The following is a 17360-nucleotide window of genomic DNA, read 5'->3' as shown; positions in this document are numbered from 1 at the left end:
TTTCTTTTTGTCTATCCGGTCAAGTTTTTTGTATACTCTCTTTATTTTACAATAGTACAATAGATCCTTTGTTTGTCTTTGGTTTTTTTTTTTTTTTTTTTTTTTTTTATTCTCAGAAGATAGAGAGAATTGTTGCCAAGTTTGCAGTGCAAAGCGCACAACTGGGAATTTAACACTTGTATGTCATATGCATTAAAATCTCTAGTGTTGGCGAGGACAGATGGAGCCAACCCCCAGTTCTAAGCTGGAAGAGCATCTAGTCAAAAAAAAAAAAAAAGAATGTACAACTAGAGTTACCCAAACTGGGTTGGTTCATGTCGAATCACGGTGCTTCGTTAGCGGCAGTGATAGTTGTAGGAGGAGAAGGAGGAGGAATAGGAGTAGTGTTCTATGGCTGCATCAACCAGGCAGCGAGGCACTATTGTTCCGGCTTCGGCATCATTGATCGAACGAGAGGACCAGAGTTAGGAACGAACAAGCACGAAAAGACAAGAAAAGCGAAAGGTAAAATTAAAAAACAGAACAGCACATTGTGGGGGGGGGGGGGTGAAATAGCAGTACGCTAATAATTATAATAATAGTAAGAATAATCAACGATCCGATCAAGCTGTCACGTCACCGTCGGAGGCCTTCTTGCCGTCAGCAGCCGCAGCGAGAGATTCGGCAACATTATCAACCGGTTCTGAGACCGAAACTGGAGGGTCAACAATAGGTTTTTGTTCAAGTCCAATCTCTACCGCAGCAGGCGCGTCTTGGGCAGGCTGAACAGCGGGAGATTTCGTTGCTGACTCCACCTCTGGCTCTGGACTTGTAGGGTGGGAGACCCCTTCTTTATGGCGAAGTCTCTGCGGGTCGACTGAATCTCCGCAAATGTTCCTGGCTAAAGGTGGTGCTACAGGGTTGTCCCAAGCTGATGTCTCCGGTGCAGAGGTGGTGACCTGGTCGCCTTTGTCTCCATCTCCTACCACTAGATTGCCGTCTTCACGAACTTGCCAGACATTCCAGGTCTCCGTGATTTTGATCTCAGGAATTGTAGGCAATCTTGCGCTGGGGCTTTCAACAGCTGGCTTTCTTCGTGCGGGTCCCCGAGCTCTTCCCTTGCGAGCGTCACTCAATGGGCCCTTCTCTGCAGGTGACTCTTCTTTTATTTCTTGTGGCTTAGGAGGTGCCTGTGGACCGAGCTGCAAACGTGAGTTCAGGTCAGAGAGGAATCCGGCCCTCAAGGCGGCAATTTTGTTTCCTGGGGGACGTGCGGGTACAGCAGGCTTGGTTTTGGCTGCAGCATCTTGGGATTCATCGCCATTCGGACGAGCAACACGCTGAGCTGGCCGAGTAGGGATCTGGGGCTTAGGCCTGTCTGGAATAAGTGGTGGCTGTCGTTTTTCAATAGGTGAAGAAGGTTTGGTCGAGGCATCCACTAGGGGAGGTTGCTTCTTCTGAGGCCGGGAAGGAACGAGTGGTTTAGAGGGTATATCTGGGCTGGTGACCTGATCTTCTGCAGGCTCTATCGTTGTTACCAGTGTCTGACTCTCAGGAGCATCTTCCCAGATGTCACGACTGGGGAACCTTTGCTTAGCAACCTCCGGGCGTGCGGGTTGTCTTTCGTCATACTCTTCCGAGCTCAAAATCTGGGAAGCAAGTTGGTGGGTATCAATACCACTGTTTCGGCTTTTGCGGGCCTCTTCCTGCTCTGGTGTTTCAAACCGATCGAGCCTTGGGATATCCGGTGTAGATACAGCAGCATGAAGTTGAAGACTGTTGGGGGAATCCTCCCAAATATCCTGGCTGGGGAATCGGCGCTTAAGCGCATCTGGGCGCTTCTTAAAGCGTTCCGCGTCTGGCTTGACTTCCTTCGTCTCATCTTCGGGGAACAAAGGCTCATATTCTTCGACATCCTCAAGAGGAGTGTGGGTGTCTTCACGTTCTTCACGAGAGTTATATCGGGCTAATGCAGGGGCGCTACCGCGGTGGCCAGCAGTTCTGCTATTAGAACGGCTTTCATTTACGCTAGGAGTGCGACTTCTGCCTTCATATTCAAAGCTGTCTCTCCGGCTGAAGGTAGGGGAAATTGCAGGGTGTTGGTAGGCAGATTCCGGGCGCACTTCATCCGCGGCCAAGATTGGTTCGTCTTCATTCTCATCGCCCTCACCTTCGTGAGTGGGCTGAGTAGGGTCTGCGGTCTGAGCAAACCCGTCGGGATGATGAAGATGATGATAAGGTTCGTCGATGTGGATGACTCTGGGGGCTTCCTTATCCAGTTCTGCGTCTCTGGTTTCAGTTGCAGGAGCAGTTGCGTTGCGGAGTGGTGACTCAATAACTGGGCGCGAGTCTTGCGACTCCGGTGGTGGCGAGGAAAGCCGGTGATTGTACTCGTCGGACGCGATATAACCGACCTCTTCTTCGGGAGTTCCTGTCACAGCGGGGGATGTGCCTTTATATTTGTATTAGCCAGGTTTCATGAGTTTTTCACGTGGAGAGAATGTCAAAACCCACCTAGTCCAGAGCCAGTTACGGCAGAGCCGCGCACGATCTTGTTCAAATCGTCGCGACTCAAGGCCCAATCGGGACGGGGGGTTCCAACCCCGGAGCCATACTGGCCTTGTTCCTCTTTAACATATTCGTCCGGGTGCTTTTCATACCAAGCCTTTTCGAACTTGTCGGTGGCATGCACACCGTGTCCGTGGAGGCCGTAGCTACCGGGTGGTAGCGAAGCTTCACGGCCACTGCGAGTTCGATGGTGGCCACGACCGGAACGCTGGGTTGGTTGTTCTAGATACGGGCTCGGGGAGGGGGCCTGGACATCTCCCGCATTAGGGTACATGGGGACCCTCTGGCCGATCTCTGGAATGCCATGTTCGTTGTCATGAACTGAGCGTGGGCGGTCGAGGGACGCAGTTGAGGAAGCCGCACGCGAGCCAGCAGAGTAAAGAGAGCGAGAGGGGCGTTCCGACTGTTCAGCGGAGGCAGGAGACCCTATGACACCAAAGCCTGCTGCAGCAGCCTGGCCGGAGTCTGTGCGTGTTACTGCCTGCACCTTGGCCTTGGCGCTGGAAGTGGGAAGCGAAGGTCTAGGCGCATGGAGCTTGAGATCGCTGGCCACATTGCGTGTCTCTGCAGGGGTAAGATGATGAAGGGTGTCGGAGGTGTGGGCAACATCCAAATCTTGGTATTCGATGCCTTCCTCGCCAAGAGATGGGATTGCGACACTGGGGGGACGAGGAGGCAAATCATTGGAGGTTGTGCGGGCCAGATAGGAACCATTGGGAGGCCCGTTCAGCGGAGAGGGGGCGTAGTTGGCACTTAGAGGAGATACGGACCGCTCAATGCGACGAGCAGGACGAGGAGGAATCTGGGGCATATCTGTGGTTGAAGTTGTGCCTTTGTCGAGTGGCGACCTTGACGGTCGAGGGGGGATAACGGGGCCTGATTGTGTTGTCATGATGGATAGATAAATGTGTGACGTTGATTAAAACGAAGAAACCCTAGATAATGACAATTGGGGTGAGTTATTGAAGAAACGTAATATATCCGAGGTGAGTTGTGTCAAAAGGTAGGGAGAGAGAAAGAAAAGGACATGCAAAAGCAAGAACAAGGCCGGTGCTTCGAGCTTGATCTCTCAGTTTGCAGAAAACGCTCCCGATTTCAAGGGAAGCAGTCCGGAAAGGAGCTGAGAGGGAGGGGCCCGAGCCATGCAAACCAGGGAGATCACCACAAGCTCACAATACATTCAGAGAGAGAGAGAGAGAGAGAGAGGCAATATCAAGCTAATAGCATTGCTGAGCTCACTGCCCCCACCCCCAAAGGCTGTGAAACGTCTGAAAACAGCGCGAACATTCTTCCAGAACAGAATTGTGTATTGACGGAGGGAAAAGAGGGGGGAAAGTATGATAAGGGGAGGATTTGAGAGAGATGAAGGACTTACCAGTAAGGTAAAGATAATGATTACGAGAGGCAAAAGCAGAGAGAGATAGAGAGATAGGTAGAGTAGATTGTAGAAGCTCTGGCACAAGAGAGAGAGAGAGAGGAGAATCTCAATTGATAAGCCAGAGGAGAGATCAACAGAGGGGAGATGCAAGAAGTAAATTCAGATTGAGGGGTCAGGGAGAGAGAAAGAAAGATGAGAAGAAGAAAGAGAACAGCAGGATATAATAATAATAAGAACTAATGAGCAGAGCGATGATGTATGACTCTGTAGCATTTCGTATTTTTAGTTATCCGTACATTTAGTGCTCTGTAAAATACATCAGTGGCCATAACCGCTTTCTTCCTGCCACCGCCCACAGCCCCATCGCGTGACGTGCTCTGACGCCATTCCACCGCTCTCTCCACCATCCAGAAACCGTATGGTAACCGTATGCAGGCTGTGAGCCAACAGGAATCATTCGTTGCAATTACAAGGGTCTTCCATACGATAATACTACCTACCTACTTAGTACGAGTCCCGCTGAGGAGTCGGTTTTAACTTTTGAAATTTTTTGTTACCGTCAATACCACGTATTGGTCATTTAAGGCCACATTTTTGCCTCTCTTTGAGTATGTCTGATTAAATAGATAACTACCTATTGTTCTACTACCGAATCTTGAAAGTGTGGTCAAAAAGAGCACGGATATCAGGATCTTAAGAGGGGGAGGGATCTCTCAATTCATGCGTGCATACTTGCTGCACCTTTTTTTTTTTTTTAGCTGAGGCATTTTTCTTCTCAAATGGTCCGTCCATCCTACTCTGGGGTACCTGAGTACAGCTAGGTACTACTAGAAGTAGTATCCACCAGCATGTACGGAGTAAGGCATATACTATGAATAGTCGTCTACTAGATCTCAACCTCATAATAATCACTCATATTCCTACCAGACAAGTATTCAATTTAAAACATCTTTTGTCTTCATTTTCCCTGTGGAAAATGCCTTTGACCTTGGCCAAGGTCATGGCCGGCCCGACCGCAAACATGTAGTATTAATCGACGCAATGATACTCCTCCTAGATACTGGCCGGTGGTAGGAATAGCAGTCTGATAAGAGATAATTTTAATCCTCTCGCTAGAATTTAGTAAAACTCAACAGAAATCTCTGTCCGCTCATGTGCACATGGTCCTAATCACAGGTCTGGATTGATTTCGGTCTGGCCAAGTGGAGAGAGAGAGATGTATCCCATGTATTAACCCTTTACCGTCTTGAGACCCTCATTGGTAGCCTTATGCAGATTTTATTTTATTTTTATTTTTTTTTTTTTCTGTTAGACATTATCAGCATATTCACCACCATCCCATTTTAAATCATCTAATAATTTTGTTTAAATGAAAAAAAAAAAAATCTTTTAGAGATTGAGATGACTCCAAGATCTCTCTCTCTCTCTCTCTCTCTCTCTCTCTTAGTGAAGCACTATTCGTCAAGTACTCTGTACTAGGTGGCCACATCAGAGGAGGCGGTGAGCGCAACAAGGTTGGATAGCCTGGGCCACGTTCATCAAACCAACCTGCAGATCGACCAACGTGGAGAGTCTAGAGTCTGATTGTATTATGAATCCTCTTTCTTACATGGTGCATACAATAGAAGAGGTATACGGGTATAGTTCTAGCTAGCGTTATTCTTGTGGTTCCAAGTGCTACTCCATCCATGCAATTATTGCGGTCATTTATCTTGTATATGTATACAAAATACACTGGTATCCAGAGCCCGTAAACCCCCACGGGATTGTATACCTTGCAAACAACACCACCTGTATGCAAACTGATTGGATGATTGCTTTTCCTATTCCAGCACAGTATGATCTGCATGAGGACTAGACATGGCGTCTCCTGTACGGAGTAGTCGCTTATACAAACTACATGGGACATGGGTACCTCGAACGTTCGTTCCCCATAGACGATGGAATGATTAAGCAAGTCTCGGAGAATAACTAGTTAACTAACTAGTTCTCAAAGCAAAGCAGGTAGATCTCCCTCGAGGTAGTCCCTGGAATCCTGGATTACTAGATCAACACCTATAATACAATCTCGTCCGATTTTTTGGTCAATCGCTCCAAGCAGTAATCTTCAGGTATCAGATCAGGGGAACCAACTTAAAAACGCCTGCCTACCTAGGGTTATTTCTTGCACAATTCCATGCTAACCGATTTGTCCAGGCCCGTTTCCTATGCTTCTAGTTGTTGCGTCAGCGAGGCCAGCACCTTACGTCAACACTCAGGAGAGCCCAACGCCGCGTTCCTAGGGGTTCCCATTAAATCCCAACTAGAGTTTTAGTTCCATCATGCACGGATGTACCCGGGAGTGTATTAATCGGGATGGGGGGGATGTGGTGATTGAGGTGTCCATTTTAGGAAGTTATCGATGGACCCGCGAGAGTGTGGCAATGTAAAGACGAAACAGTGGGCACAACGGCAGAGTCTCGAGATAAATTGCTACTCCCATCATGAAGAAAATACCCATCCTGGTTGCTTGCAGCGAATCCGATGAAACCGAATGGGTTGGCATGCAGGCAATTTGCTTGGACAAGGGATGAATGACTTGCCCGGAGCAAACAAATAAGCCTCGAAGTGTCAATACATCTCTTTGTACGATGGATCGGAAGATCTCTCAGAGCGGATTAACTATAATCCACGTGTCCCGTGCCATTTGATTACATCGGCATATCAACTTGAACTTGAAATGATCTCTCGAGGTTTAAGGCAAATGCAGTACGGAGTACCTAGGTATGTACTAATTGTGGTCGAGGTTCCAAGCTGTGTTCATAAGGTGTATCAACGCCACAAATACAATGCAAAAAAGACCAACAAAAGAATACGATTCAAACCCCTGGAACCTGTCAACTTCTCTTTGACCCCTTTTCCCGAACAGCTTGCACATGACTTGCAAATTGCAAGAGTCGTTTCTAAAAGAAACCCAAGAATGGAGCCGTGGGCGCACGAGGGCAACTTGTCAAGAGCTGGAAGCTTCGAATTTCCCCATAATGGTGCCTGTGACCGCTGGAAGAGTGGCAACGAACGGCCCAGCGACTCGGCCCAGGAGGGTCAAAAATAGGTCCCAGCTACTGTATTCGGCTAGAGGCGTAATAATTTACAGCCTGTGGCCGTGACCGTGGCCTTGCTGTATCTCAAGTCTCAAGATATTCTTAGAGGTGGAAACAAAGTGGGTATAATACTGGGCGAGGCTTTCCCTCCCCGTGCCTAACCGCCTCATAGTGGATCTGTTTATTTCGCGGAACTTGTAACGGGGCATACGGGACCCAGTCGGTGGCTCAGTCGGCGGCCTGTACCACTCAGCGATGCTGGATTTCCGTACCGGAGTTTATTTAAAGCTGATGTCGTTGGTTCTCAGCGTAAGAGTCATCGCCGTGCGGACCTCGGTGGTTAGGTAGGTAATTCAAGGTTCCTGGGCTAAGATATCTCTCTTATCTGCTGGTCAAATTCATTCGGTGGCTCGGGGGGTTATTCTCAGTAACTAACTAGCCTAAGATAGCGATAGCAGCTTGAATCGCCGAGATGTATATCGTCCATCTCTCATACTACGTACGTCCTTGGTAGAGGCAAACGGAAGTATTCTGTAGGAGTAAGAATTACCTACTTAACCTACATAGTCAGAGTGTCGACCAGATCGTCCGTCAGAAACCATCCATTAGCACCACATCAACAGCTCTCTAGCCGTCTTATTGGTACCTTGAATGAATTCCACAAGGCTGTACTCCGTATTAATGCATCCAACAGTAATCAGAAAATGCGGGGTAAAGCCAGGAGAGGCGGCCTGCTGGGCAAATGACGTAGGATTTGTCCGACCAACATGGATGATTCCGACCAAGCTACAACAAATGAATCATGGAGGATAAGTACGGGGTACTCTTAAGTTGTCATGCATTGCTTTTGGAAGTGACTCAACCGCCTCCACATGAGTAGCATCGATTCGCAATACAATGCCTTTGACAGCAAAGCAAAGGTTGTACGTGCGCCACATAGCCCTGGGCCCAGATAGGATGAAGTACAACTAACTAACTAAGGAGGAGGACCGCATTCTATCTCTATAATCAAGAGCCTTTTTCCATCCTTTTCATAGTTTATCAGGTTACTCGAATTGGCAGTAGACGTAGACATGGAATGTAACATGATATCAAACAGCTTTACGCACCCCAAGAGTTGATTTCCAAAACAACCAACCCCCACAATAAAGGGACCCTACCTAGCTAGGTATCCAACTTCCCTCCCACCATCTCCAACGCCATCTCCAGCTATGCATGTAACTGAGATAGAAAACATGCAGAGGAGACAACAGATCCCCCCACGTATCTGGCAGGCATACCCAAGCAATGCCAACGACGAACGAACTCATCAACCGCCGGAAACAATTGCACATTTCGATTCTGCTGAAGAGAACAAATTAATTCGAAACCCGAGATCCCGATTGCCATTTGTGTTTTTTTACGGGCCTTTCGATGTATGCTTAGTTAGGTACACGCTGATTAGTTACGTCTTTCGCGGGCCAAGGCCCGCTAGATGATCCTCGCCCGTGACGTCAGGTATACTCTGTAAGTCTATGCAATTTGAAGGATTCATTGAATAGAGCCTGGAAGTACTCTGTAAACCCAGGAGGATATCCTTGAGCCAATTGCATCTTTTAAAACTAGGTGTGGAACCAAAAAAAAAGTGGATACAGGATGCGGGAATCTGCAGTGATGATGCAATGCCATGCTTGCAAGTATAGAGCAGGTGTAAAGGGGTTTAGTACGTCAATTCAATTCCGTGCAGCCGTTTGTTCCGGTAGATATAGCAATTTTACAATTCAATCTCCAGGATGCTTATATTTGGGTATTGACTAAAACTGATCAATGGCACCGACCGAGTCTAGGTCCAGCACCGTGCAACTCTCAAAGCAGACGGGTTATCGTTGGCAAGCTCTTAACATAATCACAAACAGGGAAAGAAATAACAATGTATACCCCATCAATCAAACAAGCAGAAATTAAAAGACGTCTGCTCCAAAAACCAACTCGAGTCCCAGACAGAACTTGGCTTTTCTCAAACCAAGAAGAGGTACGTAGAAGTACAAAGGCCTGGTAGGCGGCGTTGAGAATAGCAACGTCAATTCGTAATCATAGCAAACTAAACGCAGATACAAGCTCTTATTCAGCGTATTTTGTGTTCGATTTTTCGATTTGTCTCTCTCCTCTCTCCATCCGAAATCGTCACAAGGACACCAACCATGTGAAGTGGGTGTCGCGTATAATCGCACCACGACCTCTATTGATAGGCGAGTCGCATTAAACAATCATCTGCGCAATGCCCTGTCCACCGAGAGTCTTGCTGCCAACAAATTCTTGGCTCTTGAGACCTGCAAGCGCATAGAAAAGACCGGCGATGAGCAGAAGGACGGCTGCGGCAATCAAGCTTGAAGCATCCTTGAGCAAACTCAGGAATTGCACAACACTCATAATGGTATACATCGCGGCGCGCATCCAGTTTGTCGTAAAACGCCGAATGAAGGTATCGAATTTTTCGGACGTAGGACAGATTCTGAGGAGGAATGGCACTTCAATGAAGACGATGATACATCCGGAAATACTGTATGAATGAGTATTGCAAGGCTCATCTGTTAGGTTCGGGATAGTCGACTCACATGCACAGAATGCTGAATACGATAATGACGGCGTTAAATGAGAAGATGTTCGCGATTCCGACAGCAAGACACAGAATTATGCAGATTACGCCGGTCCTAAGAATACGTCAGCGCTTATTCTTGTAACTGGAATGTCGACGAGGCGAAGAATCTCCAAAATGCATCAAGAGGATGCGAATCATTTGGGATGGCCATTCATAACCAAACCGATTTGGATGTTCGAGTATTCTCAATCCAAACAATGCCAAGCACAGCCGTTGGGAGATTCCAGACAACCATAATCCACAGATTCAGGTTTTGACAAGTGCGCGAGGAGATCGTGAGGGTAATTTGAGGGGCTGGTTACAGACCATTGACCGTAGATACCTAAATGAAGAGCTGTTAGCCCTGCATGCCCGCATTTTGGCATCGGAAAAACTGGAGCTTCATACTAAAGTTTCTCGAGCGGAACTCTTCAGCGATCGACATGGTGGAGACTGGGGGAGGGAATTCGCGTTCGTAGAAGTCGAGATAGAAATTTTACAGCAGGAGAGGGCTAAATTGCAGCGGTTGGAGTGTGTTGACGGGGAGAACCGAGGATGATGGTGAGAGTCAACTGCGGCCTGTAGATGCTTCGGAGGTAGACGCGATTCTTAATGACAGTTGCCACAACTGCAATCGGGCCAGTTGGAATTCTTGGCGACTGACTCACCGCCCGCCGGCAGAATCCAGACCTTTACTTGCACATCCCAAGAATAACAAGTTCTGGGTATTGTCCTAGGAATCAATCTCTCTTGGTTATTACATGGCTTAAGGCTCTGGATTGAAACAGGAGCTTGAGTGTGCACGATATTCCCCATATTTGCAGAGCAATTTGTCTCAATTCCCGTCAACCCTACCATGGACTCTGCCAGTGCCAAACATGGCCGCAATATTTCCAGATGTAAGAAATAGCTGATAATTGCTGCCTAATTTTATCGTCCATGCTGACCTCTTCTAGCTTCGCGGCCGCGTAGTTCGACAAAAGGACCGCTAGACCAGCCCGAGCAGTAAGAGACGTAATTTCCGTCTTGGCTGGAAATCAATGCTAATGCTTGAATAGCCCTCTAGGCCCAGAGAGCCCCGGAAAAACTTCTACATCTTCGATGCAAGGTGCATCGGATAATAGGGTGTATACTGGTGCCTCTTTTAATGAACTAGATCCATTGGCGCCAGAGGAGTTATCATCAGCCGGAGAGAAAGATCTCTCGTTCCTGCTACGGTACGACAACTATCACTCGCTCTCGCAAATCGATATTCCGCATGCCTTACGGTCTGAATTCATCACACCAACGTCAGATGAAACATTAACCTCATCTCTCGCAACTCTCGAGAGACTTTTAACTGAAGGCCATTTCCTTCTGGCGGCTTACCTCTGCGGGACGATTCTAACGTCTTCGTCAATCTCACCCACGGATATAAAACTGATATTCGCACTGCTATACACACGACTAGCCTGTCTAGAACTTTCCGGGAATACGATTATTGCCGCCCAAGAATCAAAGGCCCTCGAAGATCTGAGTTCTACCTTTTACTATATAGATCCCAAGCCAGAGGCCGCTGATACCAGTGATCAAAAGAATTCAAGCTACTCTTGCCATATTGCGCCATGGCCCTTACGTGTTCTAGCAATCCGTCTCCAGAGTATCGGATTTGGTGATTCGCGCAGAGGCATCGGGGGTCTCTACGAGATCGGGCTGGAAGCACGTCGGGAGATTATGCGCGCCGATGTGACACCTGCGGAGCGAGATATCTGGAGGCAGAGGTTGTCCGATCTTGGAATAAGGAGTGCGAATGCATTAATTGAGATGGGAGACCTGAATGCAGCTAAAAGATCGCTAGAGAGTCTACGAAAAACCGAGCCAGTCAATGAGACCATCAAGCTAAGGATGGTGCTCCTTCTCCTTCTAACTGGAGATATTGATGCCGCGAAGCAAGTATGTGGGGACTTGGATGAAACTGGGGACACAATATTCAAACCGCTGCTCAGCATGTCTGAAGGCCGGTACAGCGATGCAGCTCATGAATGGCGGGCTCTTCTGGAAAACAAGAGAGCCGACGAGGGCATGGTATCCCAGAACCTAGCTGTTTGCTTGTTGTATACTGGTCGACTAAATGAGGTAGGTTACTAGCTAAACTGCTAATGTCTAGAAAGTACTGACCTTTTGCTTAGGCACGAGAGGTCTTGGAATCGTTGGTGCAGGCAAACCATTCTTTCTCCAGCCTGGTGTTCAATTTGTCCACCGTCTACGAGCTTTGCTCTGATAAGTCGGTTCAACTGAAAAACGGCCTCGTAGAAGCGGTTGCCAAACAGCCAATCACCGGACAGATCAACCTGGATCGACCAAACGCGGATTTCAAGTTGTGATTAATTATGTGTAATGCGATAACGATCTATGAATATGCCTTATGCACCGACGAATTCATATCAATAAACGCCATGACCCCAACGCCTTGCTTCCAAATGCTCCGAGATGCCTGTGTGTAATGTAGAGAACAATTCGGGGGGGGATCACTTTTACGTGTTTTCTTGAATCGTCGTGAGACTTTGATCGAGGGTCGGTTTGGGCTTCGGTTTTCGGATTATAATCCTGTCGCCCTCCTTTTGCCATCCCAGGTTTTCCATCTCGACCAGTTTCTCCCACGTCCAGGTTTTGTCCCCAGTACAGCCTTCGACGATCCATGCGCTGTCAACGCTGAGATAAGCCTTGCCAACTGCTTTGAGGGCATGTCTTCGCACCCGGTCTTCCGCCCAGTTCATCACGGAGCGCACTGAGGAGTCTACTTGTTTCCGAAGCTTCCAGAATACAACCCAATTATCGTGCGCAAGAGCCTCGAGAATTTGGTCAACTTCCCGTGATTGAAAGTTGTATTTTGTGCGGGCCTGGGCGCGCAGCTCGAAAGCCGCTACGAAGTTTCCTTGCCGACATGCGTAATCGAGGATCAGGTAGGAGACGTGGTCCTTTAGCTCAGATTCAGGAAGTGGGTTAGAAGGAGTGTGGAGGTACTCAAGAAGGTAACGAAGGGAAGGAAAGTAGGACGGCGGATGCTGGGCTTGAATCGCAACTTTGACGGAGAACACATGGACTCGTTGGGAGAAAGTGAGTGGGATGGTTGAGGCTGTGGCTAATACAGCTTCTCGAAGCTTGCGAAGAGAAAGGAGTAGAGTAGACAGCTCTGTGGCTGGCGATGGCCCAGTTGATTTGGTTGGTCGTGAAAGCGAAGCCGGTGGATTCTTCGTTGCGTCGTCAGAAGCGCTTTTGGGAAGGGAAGCCCACGCTGCATCCAAGTCCTTCGAATGCCGTGCGCAAAACTCGATATATCTAGCCACAATCTTATCATAGTAATCCCTCTGAGTCTTGTGATCCAGTAGCCTGTAAATGTTAGTCCCAGGACGAATACAGGCTCACGCTATCAGCCATACTTGCGATCTCCCTTAGATACAAATCCCACAGACTCCAGGGAGTCAGCCACGGGCTTCAGGCGGCTTCCGGGCCATTTACCCGATGGCGCTCGACCAGCCATGACCGCAATGATAACCCTAAGACGGTCTGCGTCTTTGTATTGAGCTAGTGAAGTACACGCTGAGCGCGGGGAAACTGCAAGGGCCGGCCTCATTTGGAGACCACCACGTGTTTGCCCTGTTTGTCTAGATCCCCCAACACCATACGAACAAAAAGTTGAGCCCAACAACTCCCTAGGCTACTCTCTCTCCCTTTGCTAACAGGGCGGATTTTAATCATGGCTTACGGTCTCTGACGACGGAGGATTGTTTTCCTTCCCTGATCCTTCCACCTATCCTCACGTTTGTCAATTCTTCGGCTCCCACATCCGCAGTTGCTTTTTCGAAGAAATGCCACCCCGTCAGCGTCGTCCCACTGAAAGCTACCAGAAGGAGCAAGGAAACTACCAACCAGCTTCTGTTGCTGCTGTGGTCTTAGAAAATCCTCCACAGGCCATCAAGTCGCTCCTTCATTGGGATGATTTACCCCATTGGCAGCGGGATAATCAGCACATCCACACGGGATATCGTCCTGCGTCTTACTCGTTCCTCATTTCGTTCCAATCCCTGACGTATATCCACAATGAGACTGTCAACATATACACACACCTTCTGCCATCATTGCTAGCGGTCCCTGCTGCAATTAAGCTCCATCAAGTTCTCGCTCCGCGGTACGAGACGGCCACACATGGTGACATTTGGGCTTTCGGCTGTTTCTTTGCGGGAGCTGCCTTTTGTCTCGGGATGTCCGCAATCTACCATACTATTTCGAACCACTCACCAATTGTGGCCCGTATCGGAAATACCTGCGACTATATTGGGATTGTAGGACTTATTGTGGGTAGTTTTGTTCCTAGTATCTACTATGGCTTCTACTGCGCACCGGGATTGCAAGAGCTGTATTGGACCATGATCTGCAGCATTGGGATTGGCTGCATCATGGTTTCAGTCTTTCCTCAGTTCCGAACGCCTCGATTGCGGCCATTCCGTGCCGCTATGTTTGTCGGAATGGGTCTGTCAGCGGTGTTTCCCGTAATACACGGATTACAGCTGTATGGGCGTGACCAGATGATGCGCCAAATTGGCCTCGGTTGGCTCCTTCTCCAAGGGTTTCTGTACATCCTGGGAGCCGGGATATATGCAGCCCGAGTCCCCGAACGGCTGCGACCAGGGAAGTTCGATCTTTGGGGAAGTTCGCACCAGATCTTTCATGTGCTGGTAGTCTGCGCAGCCGTGGCTCATCTGACAGGGCTGTTGAGGGCGTTTGATTATCGTCATAGTGGGACCGCTGAGAGCTGCCCCCTGATCTAAGTATTTGATTTGTCGTTCAAAGAACCCTTCCTGATCACACGAATAAGCAAAAAAGTATGCGTCGACGACACGTTACCATCGACCGCAGATTGCGATGATCCAATCTCAGCGTATATATTTGGTTCGGTAGAGATTGCTGAACGCTGACTCCTCACCATTCGAGACATGTCTAACCGAAAAGGACCCCCTCCGTGCTGACTATAAACATCTGTGCAACCCGTCCTCCATCTCCCACGGGGAGATAGACAACTAGACAATGGCCAATTAGAAAGATACAACATGAATAGGGGCAAATAACTAGGGAGAAGGAAAAGAAGAAGAAGAAGAAGGAAACAAAACCCGTTCTCACGAACATACCGAAGAACTCCTGTCGGGGTCCTCTAGATTTCACCGCTTCCTCTGCCGTGTCCCAACCGAAACAGATGAACCGGGACACCTTACTGCATCTTGTTACAGCTCACATGGTGTGTTGGTCCGCATCCCAAGCGTGTCTCCCTTGGCAGAGGGTGGCATTTCTCTCATTGGATACTTGCCCAAAGCCAAAGACTTTACCCTGCGATTACGCTTTCCTGAATGATTAGAGTTATTCGACATCAAAGCTCACCCCCCTTTCCCTTCCACTAGCGCTTTGTACACAACGCTGCGCTGAGCTTATTCTTTCAGATCCCCCATCCTCAGACGCAAAAGTGGACAGGGGGCTGTTGCTTGCCTCCTATCAGAACGCATTGATGGCAGCCAAGCAATTTCGCATTTACCTTTTCGATCTGCAGAGGCTGGTGTCATTTGGACTGTTGGAAGAGCCTGCAACGATGACTATAGCCCGCGCTTGTTGGCTGGCTCCTATGCGAGGTGAATCAGATGGAATTTTGGGGTTTCACAACGGCTGACTTCATCTGCGGTTTCCGTCGGGTCATGAATCCCGGGATGAATTGGGCTTTGGCAGCGTCACGGTCTTGAGAATCTATCCAGATTTGTGTATATATATAAATCAGGGTGTGCTGGACGGTATATGGGTGATCAGGTTTTTCCTTAAAAAATGATACCTATTTAGCTGTTATTATCATCTCAACAAAGATATTGTCGAAACGACTGCTAGCTGCACTTTATCGGCTCAATGCTGACGGAGTCTGATCAAATCTCCAACAGTGGGGATACACCGAAGCTCCGAGCTGCGTGCGAGAATTGCAGGCAATCCAAAGTGAAGTGTAATTTATCCGGGAAGGATACGTGCATTCGCTGCCTCCGTCATGGACTACCCTGTCGATACCGGCTGGCTAATCGGTCTGGCAAGCCAAAAGGAAGCAAAAACCGGTCGACTCTCTGGAAACTGGGACAACTGCAGGCGAAGAAGAAAGACGCGTTGCGAACGAACGAACGATGGACAGGCCCGGTAGAAGAGAAACACATTCAGGTTATAACGCCTATTCCGCGGTACACGCATGATGATGTCAGTGTAATTGTAAATGAGACGGTTTGTTCTTCATTATCACGGTTAGACCGCACAGTCTTCTAATCTGGTATGGTAGAGTCCCCCAGAGATAGAGCAACCACATCTATCTGCAAGTCCGAGGCACCATGAGAACCCTATCGCCGACACATCTACGATGCTGCTAGCCGAGTCTGGTACAGAATACCCTCCGCTGCACGGAGGCTCGCTCGCAGTAGTAGAGACCACCACCACCACCAGCCCCTGCATCGACGCTTCAATGTCTCCCACCTTCCTGCAAAAGGAGTTCATCACCAAGGGCCTGACCAGCTTTCCTCTCGCCGTACACATCCCGAACACCCTCCGGCCACCGTGTGACTGCAGCGAGACTCTGGTCTTCCACCTCAACCACCTCCGGCAGATCGTAACCAGCCCCGCGCAGTTTCGGTTCGATCAGATGCTCCAGGGCGCACAGGCGGCGTTATCCGGGTGTCGCGGGTTCCTGCAATGTGCGCGCGGCCACAAGAATAACAGTACCAGCCTGCTGCTCTGCATGTCGACTCTAGAAGTAACTCTGCAATTATGCGACTACTGGACCTCGTGCGAGCTGCTTCCCTCGTCGTCTGGTCGAGCGATCCACCACCATCACCACCACCACCACCATCACGGCGTGGTGACTGTGGGATATGGCGAGTACGAAATGGGCCCCGAGGAGACGCGACGAGTCCGACGGTTCCTGATCCGGGGACGGCTCCTACAATGCAAGGAGACGCTAGGGTTGCTCGCGGAAGCTGCGGAACTAAACATGGCAGAGGGCGTGGAAGGGAGCTGGAACTGGCTGCGGCAAATCATTGGGGGGTCAGAGGCGATGACAGATACATTTCTCCAGGTGTTATCTGGGGGGTGTATTTGCAATTAGCTATACTACTACTACTACTATTATTATTATTATTGTGAATTTGTATAATCATTTTGAATTATTTTTGTATACTTACTTCATCATAGGTACTGGTAACAACGGGGCCTCGGCAAACAACTCATACATACATACATACTTGGAACTCTGGAGTAACAAACAATCTTTTATCTTAGCTACCTACTACATATGTGTATGTACACTACTTACATCCAAGAACTCGTGGACAAGGAAGGCAGCGAGCGGCGGCGTTTGGGAACGGCTGGATTCATATTTGAACAGATCACAGAGATAAACAATGGGACACGATGATTGCAATCCACAACACAGCGCCATTTCAGCTCATCTGCACAGCAGCAAAGTACTTCCGGGTGAAAGATGGCGAGCCTCGAGTGATTATCAATATTAGTTCAACCAGTGGGATTCATGGAAATGCGTAGGTTTTCGTATGTCAATGGGGAGACTATCCGGGTGACGGGGGAAGGAACATGTAAAAAACAAATGGCTTTTACTTGATGAGGTAACCTTTCTCTACGAGGACAAGATGAATACTGGGTAACTATATGATGAGTTTATCTGACGTAGGGA

The 17360-nt window shown here is 48.6% G+C and overlaps 6 protein-coding genes across 6 annotated transcripts; 3 read left to right on the top strand and 3 right to left on the bottom strand.

The window, feature by feature from the left end:
• Nucleotides 1-752: 752 nt before the first annotated feature.
• Nucleotides 753-3439, bottom strand: P175DRAFT_0401141 (Aim21 family protein; the record flags this gene model as incomplete). Its single annotated transcript, XM_040892984.1, has 2 exons — nt 753-2431; nt 2494-3439. Coding segments are annotated over 2 exons (2625 nt in total), but the record flags the coding sequence as incomplete, so codon positions are not given.
• A 5804-nt stretch (nt 3440-9243) lies between these two features.
• P175DRAFT_0436160 (Tvp18 family protein) lies at nt 9244-9694 on the bottom strand (the record flags this gene model as incomplete). Its single annotated transcript, XM_040893783.1, has 2 exons — nt 9244-9544; nt 9600-9694. Coding segments are annotated over 2 exons (396 nt in total), but the record flags the coding sequence as incomplete, so codon positions are not given.
• Nucleotides 9695-10017: 323 nt separating this feature from the next.
• Nucleotides 10018-12013, top strand: P175DRAFT_0195844 (uncharacterized protein). The gene is made up of 4 exons (XM_040892559.1): nt 10018-10521; nt 10579-10627; nt 10681-11737; nt 11791-12013. The coding sequence occupies exons 1-4, from the start codon at nt 10479-10481 to the stop codon at nt 11983-11985; spliced, it is 1344 nt and encodes a 447-aa protein (XP_040753090.1). The 5' UTR covers nt 10018-10478; the 3' UTR covers nt 11986-12013.
• P175DRAFT_0515771 (uncharacterized protein) lies at nt 11886-13175 on the bottom strand. The gene is made up of 2 exons (XM_040898876.1): nt 13042-13175; nt 11886-12991 (listed from the first exon to the last, which is right to left on the bottom strand). The coding sequence occupies exons 1-2, from the start codon at nt 13140-13142 to the stop codon at nt 12136-12138; spliced, it is 957 nt and encodes a 318-aa protein (XP_040753089.1). The 5' UTR covers nt 13143-13175; the 3' UTR covers nt 11886-12135.
• Nucleotides 13176-13470: 295 nt separating this feature from the next.
• On the top strand, nt 13471-14430 carry P175DRAFT_0434846 (hemolysin III family protein; the record flags this gene model as incomplete). The annotated part of the gene is made up of 1 exon (XM_040893694.1): nt 13471-14430. One exon carries the CDS (start codon nt 13471-13473, stop codon nt 14428-14430), a length of 960 nt encoding a protein of 319 aa, XP_040753088.1.
• A 1114-nt stretch (nt 14431-15544) lies between these two features.
• On the top strand, nt 15545-16775 carry P175DRAFT_0531214 (uncharacterized protein; the record flags this gene model as incomplete). Its single annotated transcript, XM_040899853.1, has 2 exons — nt 15545-15901; nt 15957-16775. 2 exons carry the CDS (start codon nt 15545-15547, stop codon nt 16773-16775), a joined length of 1176 nt encoding a protein of 391 aa, XP_040753087.1.
• Between the last annotated feature and the right edge of the window lie 585 nt (nt 16776-17360).

This window comes from Aspergillus ochraceoroseus, assembly GCF_002846915.1.
Source record: "Aspergillus ochraceoroseus IBT 24754 chromosome Unknown P175scaffold_3, whole genome shotgun sequence".
Lineage (NCBI taxonomy): Eukaryota > Fungi > Ascomycota > Eurotiomycetes > Eurotiales > Aspergillaceae > Aspergillus > Aspergillus ochraceoroseus.
This window is presented reverse-complemented; position numbering and strand designations above follow the sequence as displayed.

Coding starts and splice junctions, on each gene's coding strand:
- P175DRAFT_0195844 (XM_040892559.1), top strand. CDS start 10,479: ATGGACTCTGCCAGTGCCAAACATGGCCGCAATATTTCCAGAT. Junction 10,522..10,578: donor TGGCCGCAATATTTCCAGAT/GTAAGAAATAGC, acceptor GACCTCTTCTAG/CTTCGCGGCCGCGTAGTTCG. Junction 11,738..11,790: donor ATACTGGTCGACTAAATGAG/GTAGGTTACTAG, acceptor CCTTTTGCTTAG/GCACGAGAGGTCTTGGAATC.
- P175DRAFT_0515771 (XM_040898876.1), bottom strand. CDS start 13,142: ATGGCTGGTCGAGCGCCATCGGGTAAATGGCCCGGAAGCCGCCTGAAG. Junction 12,992..13,041: donor GTATCTAAGGGAGATCGCAA/GTATGGCTGATA, acceptor TAACATTTACAG/GCTACTGGATCACAAGACTC.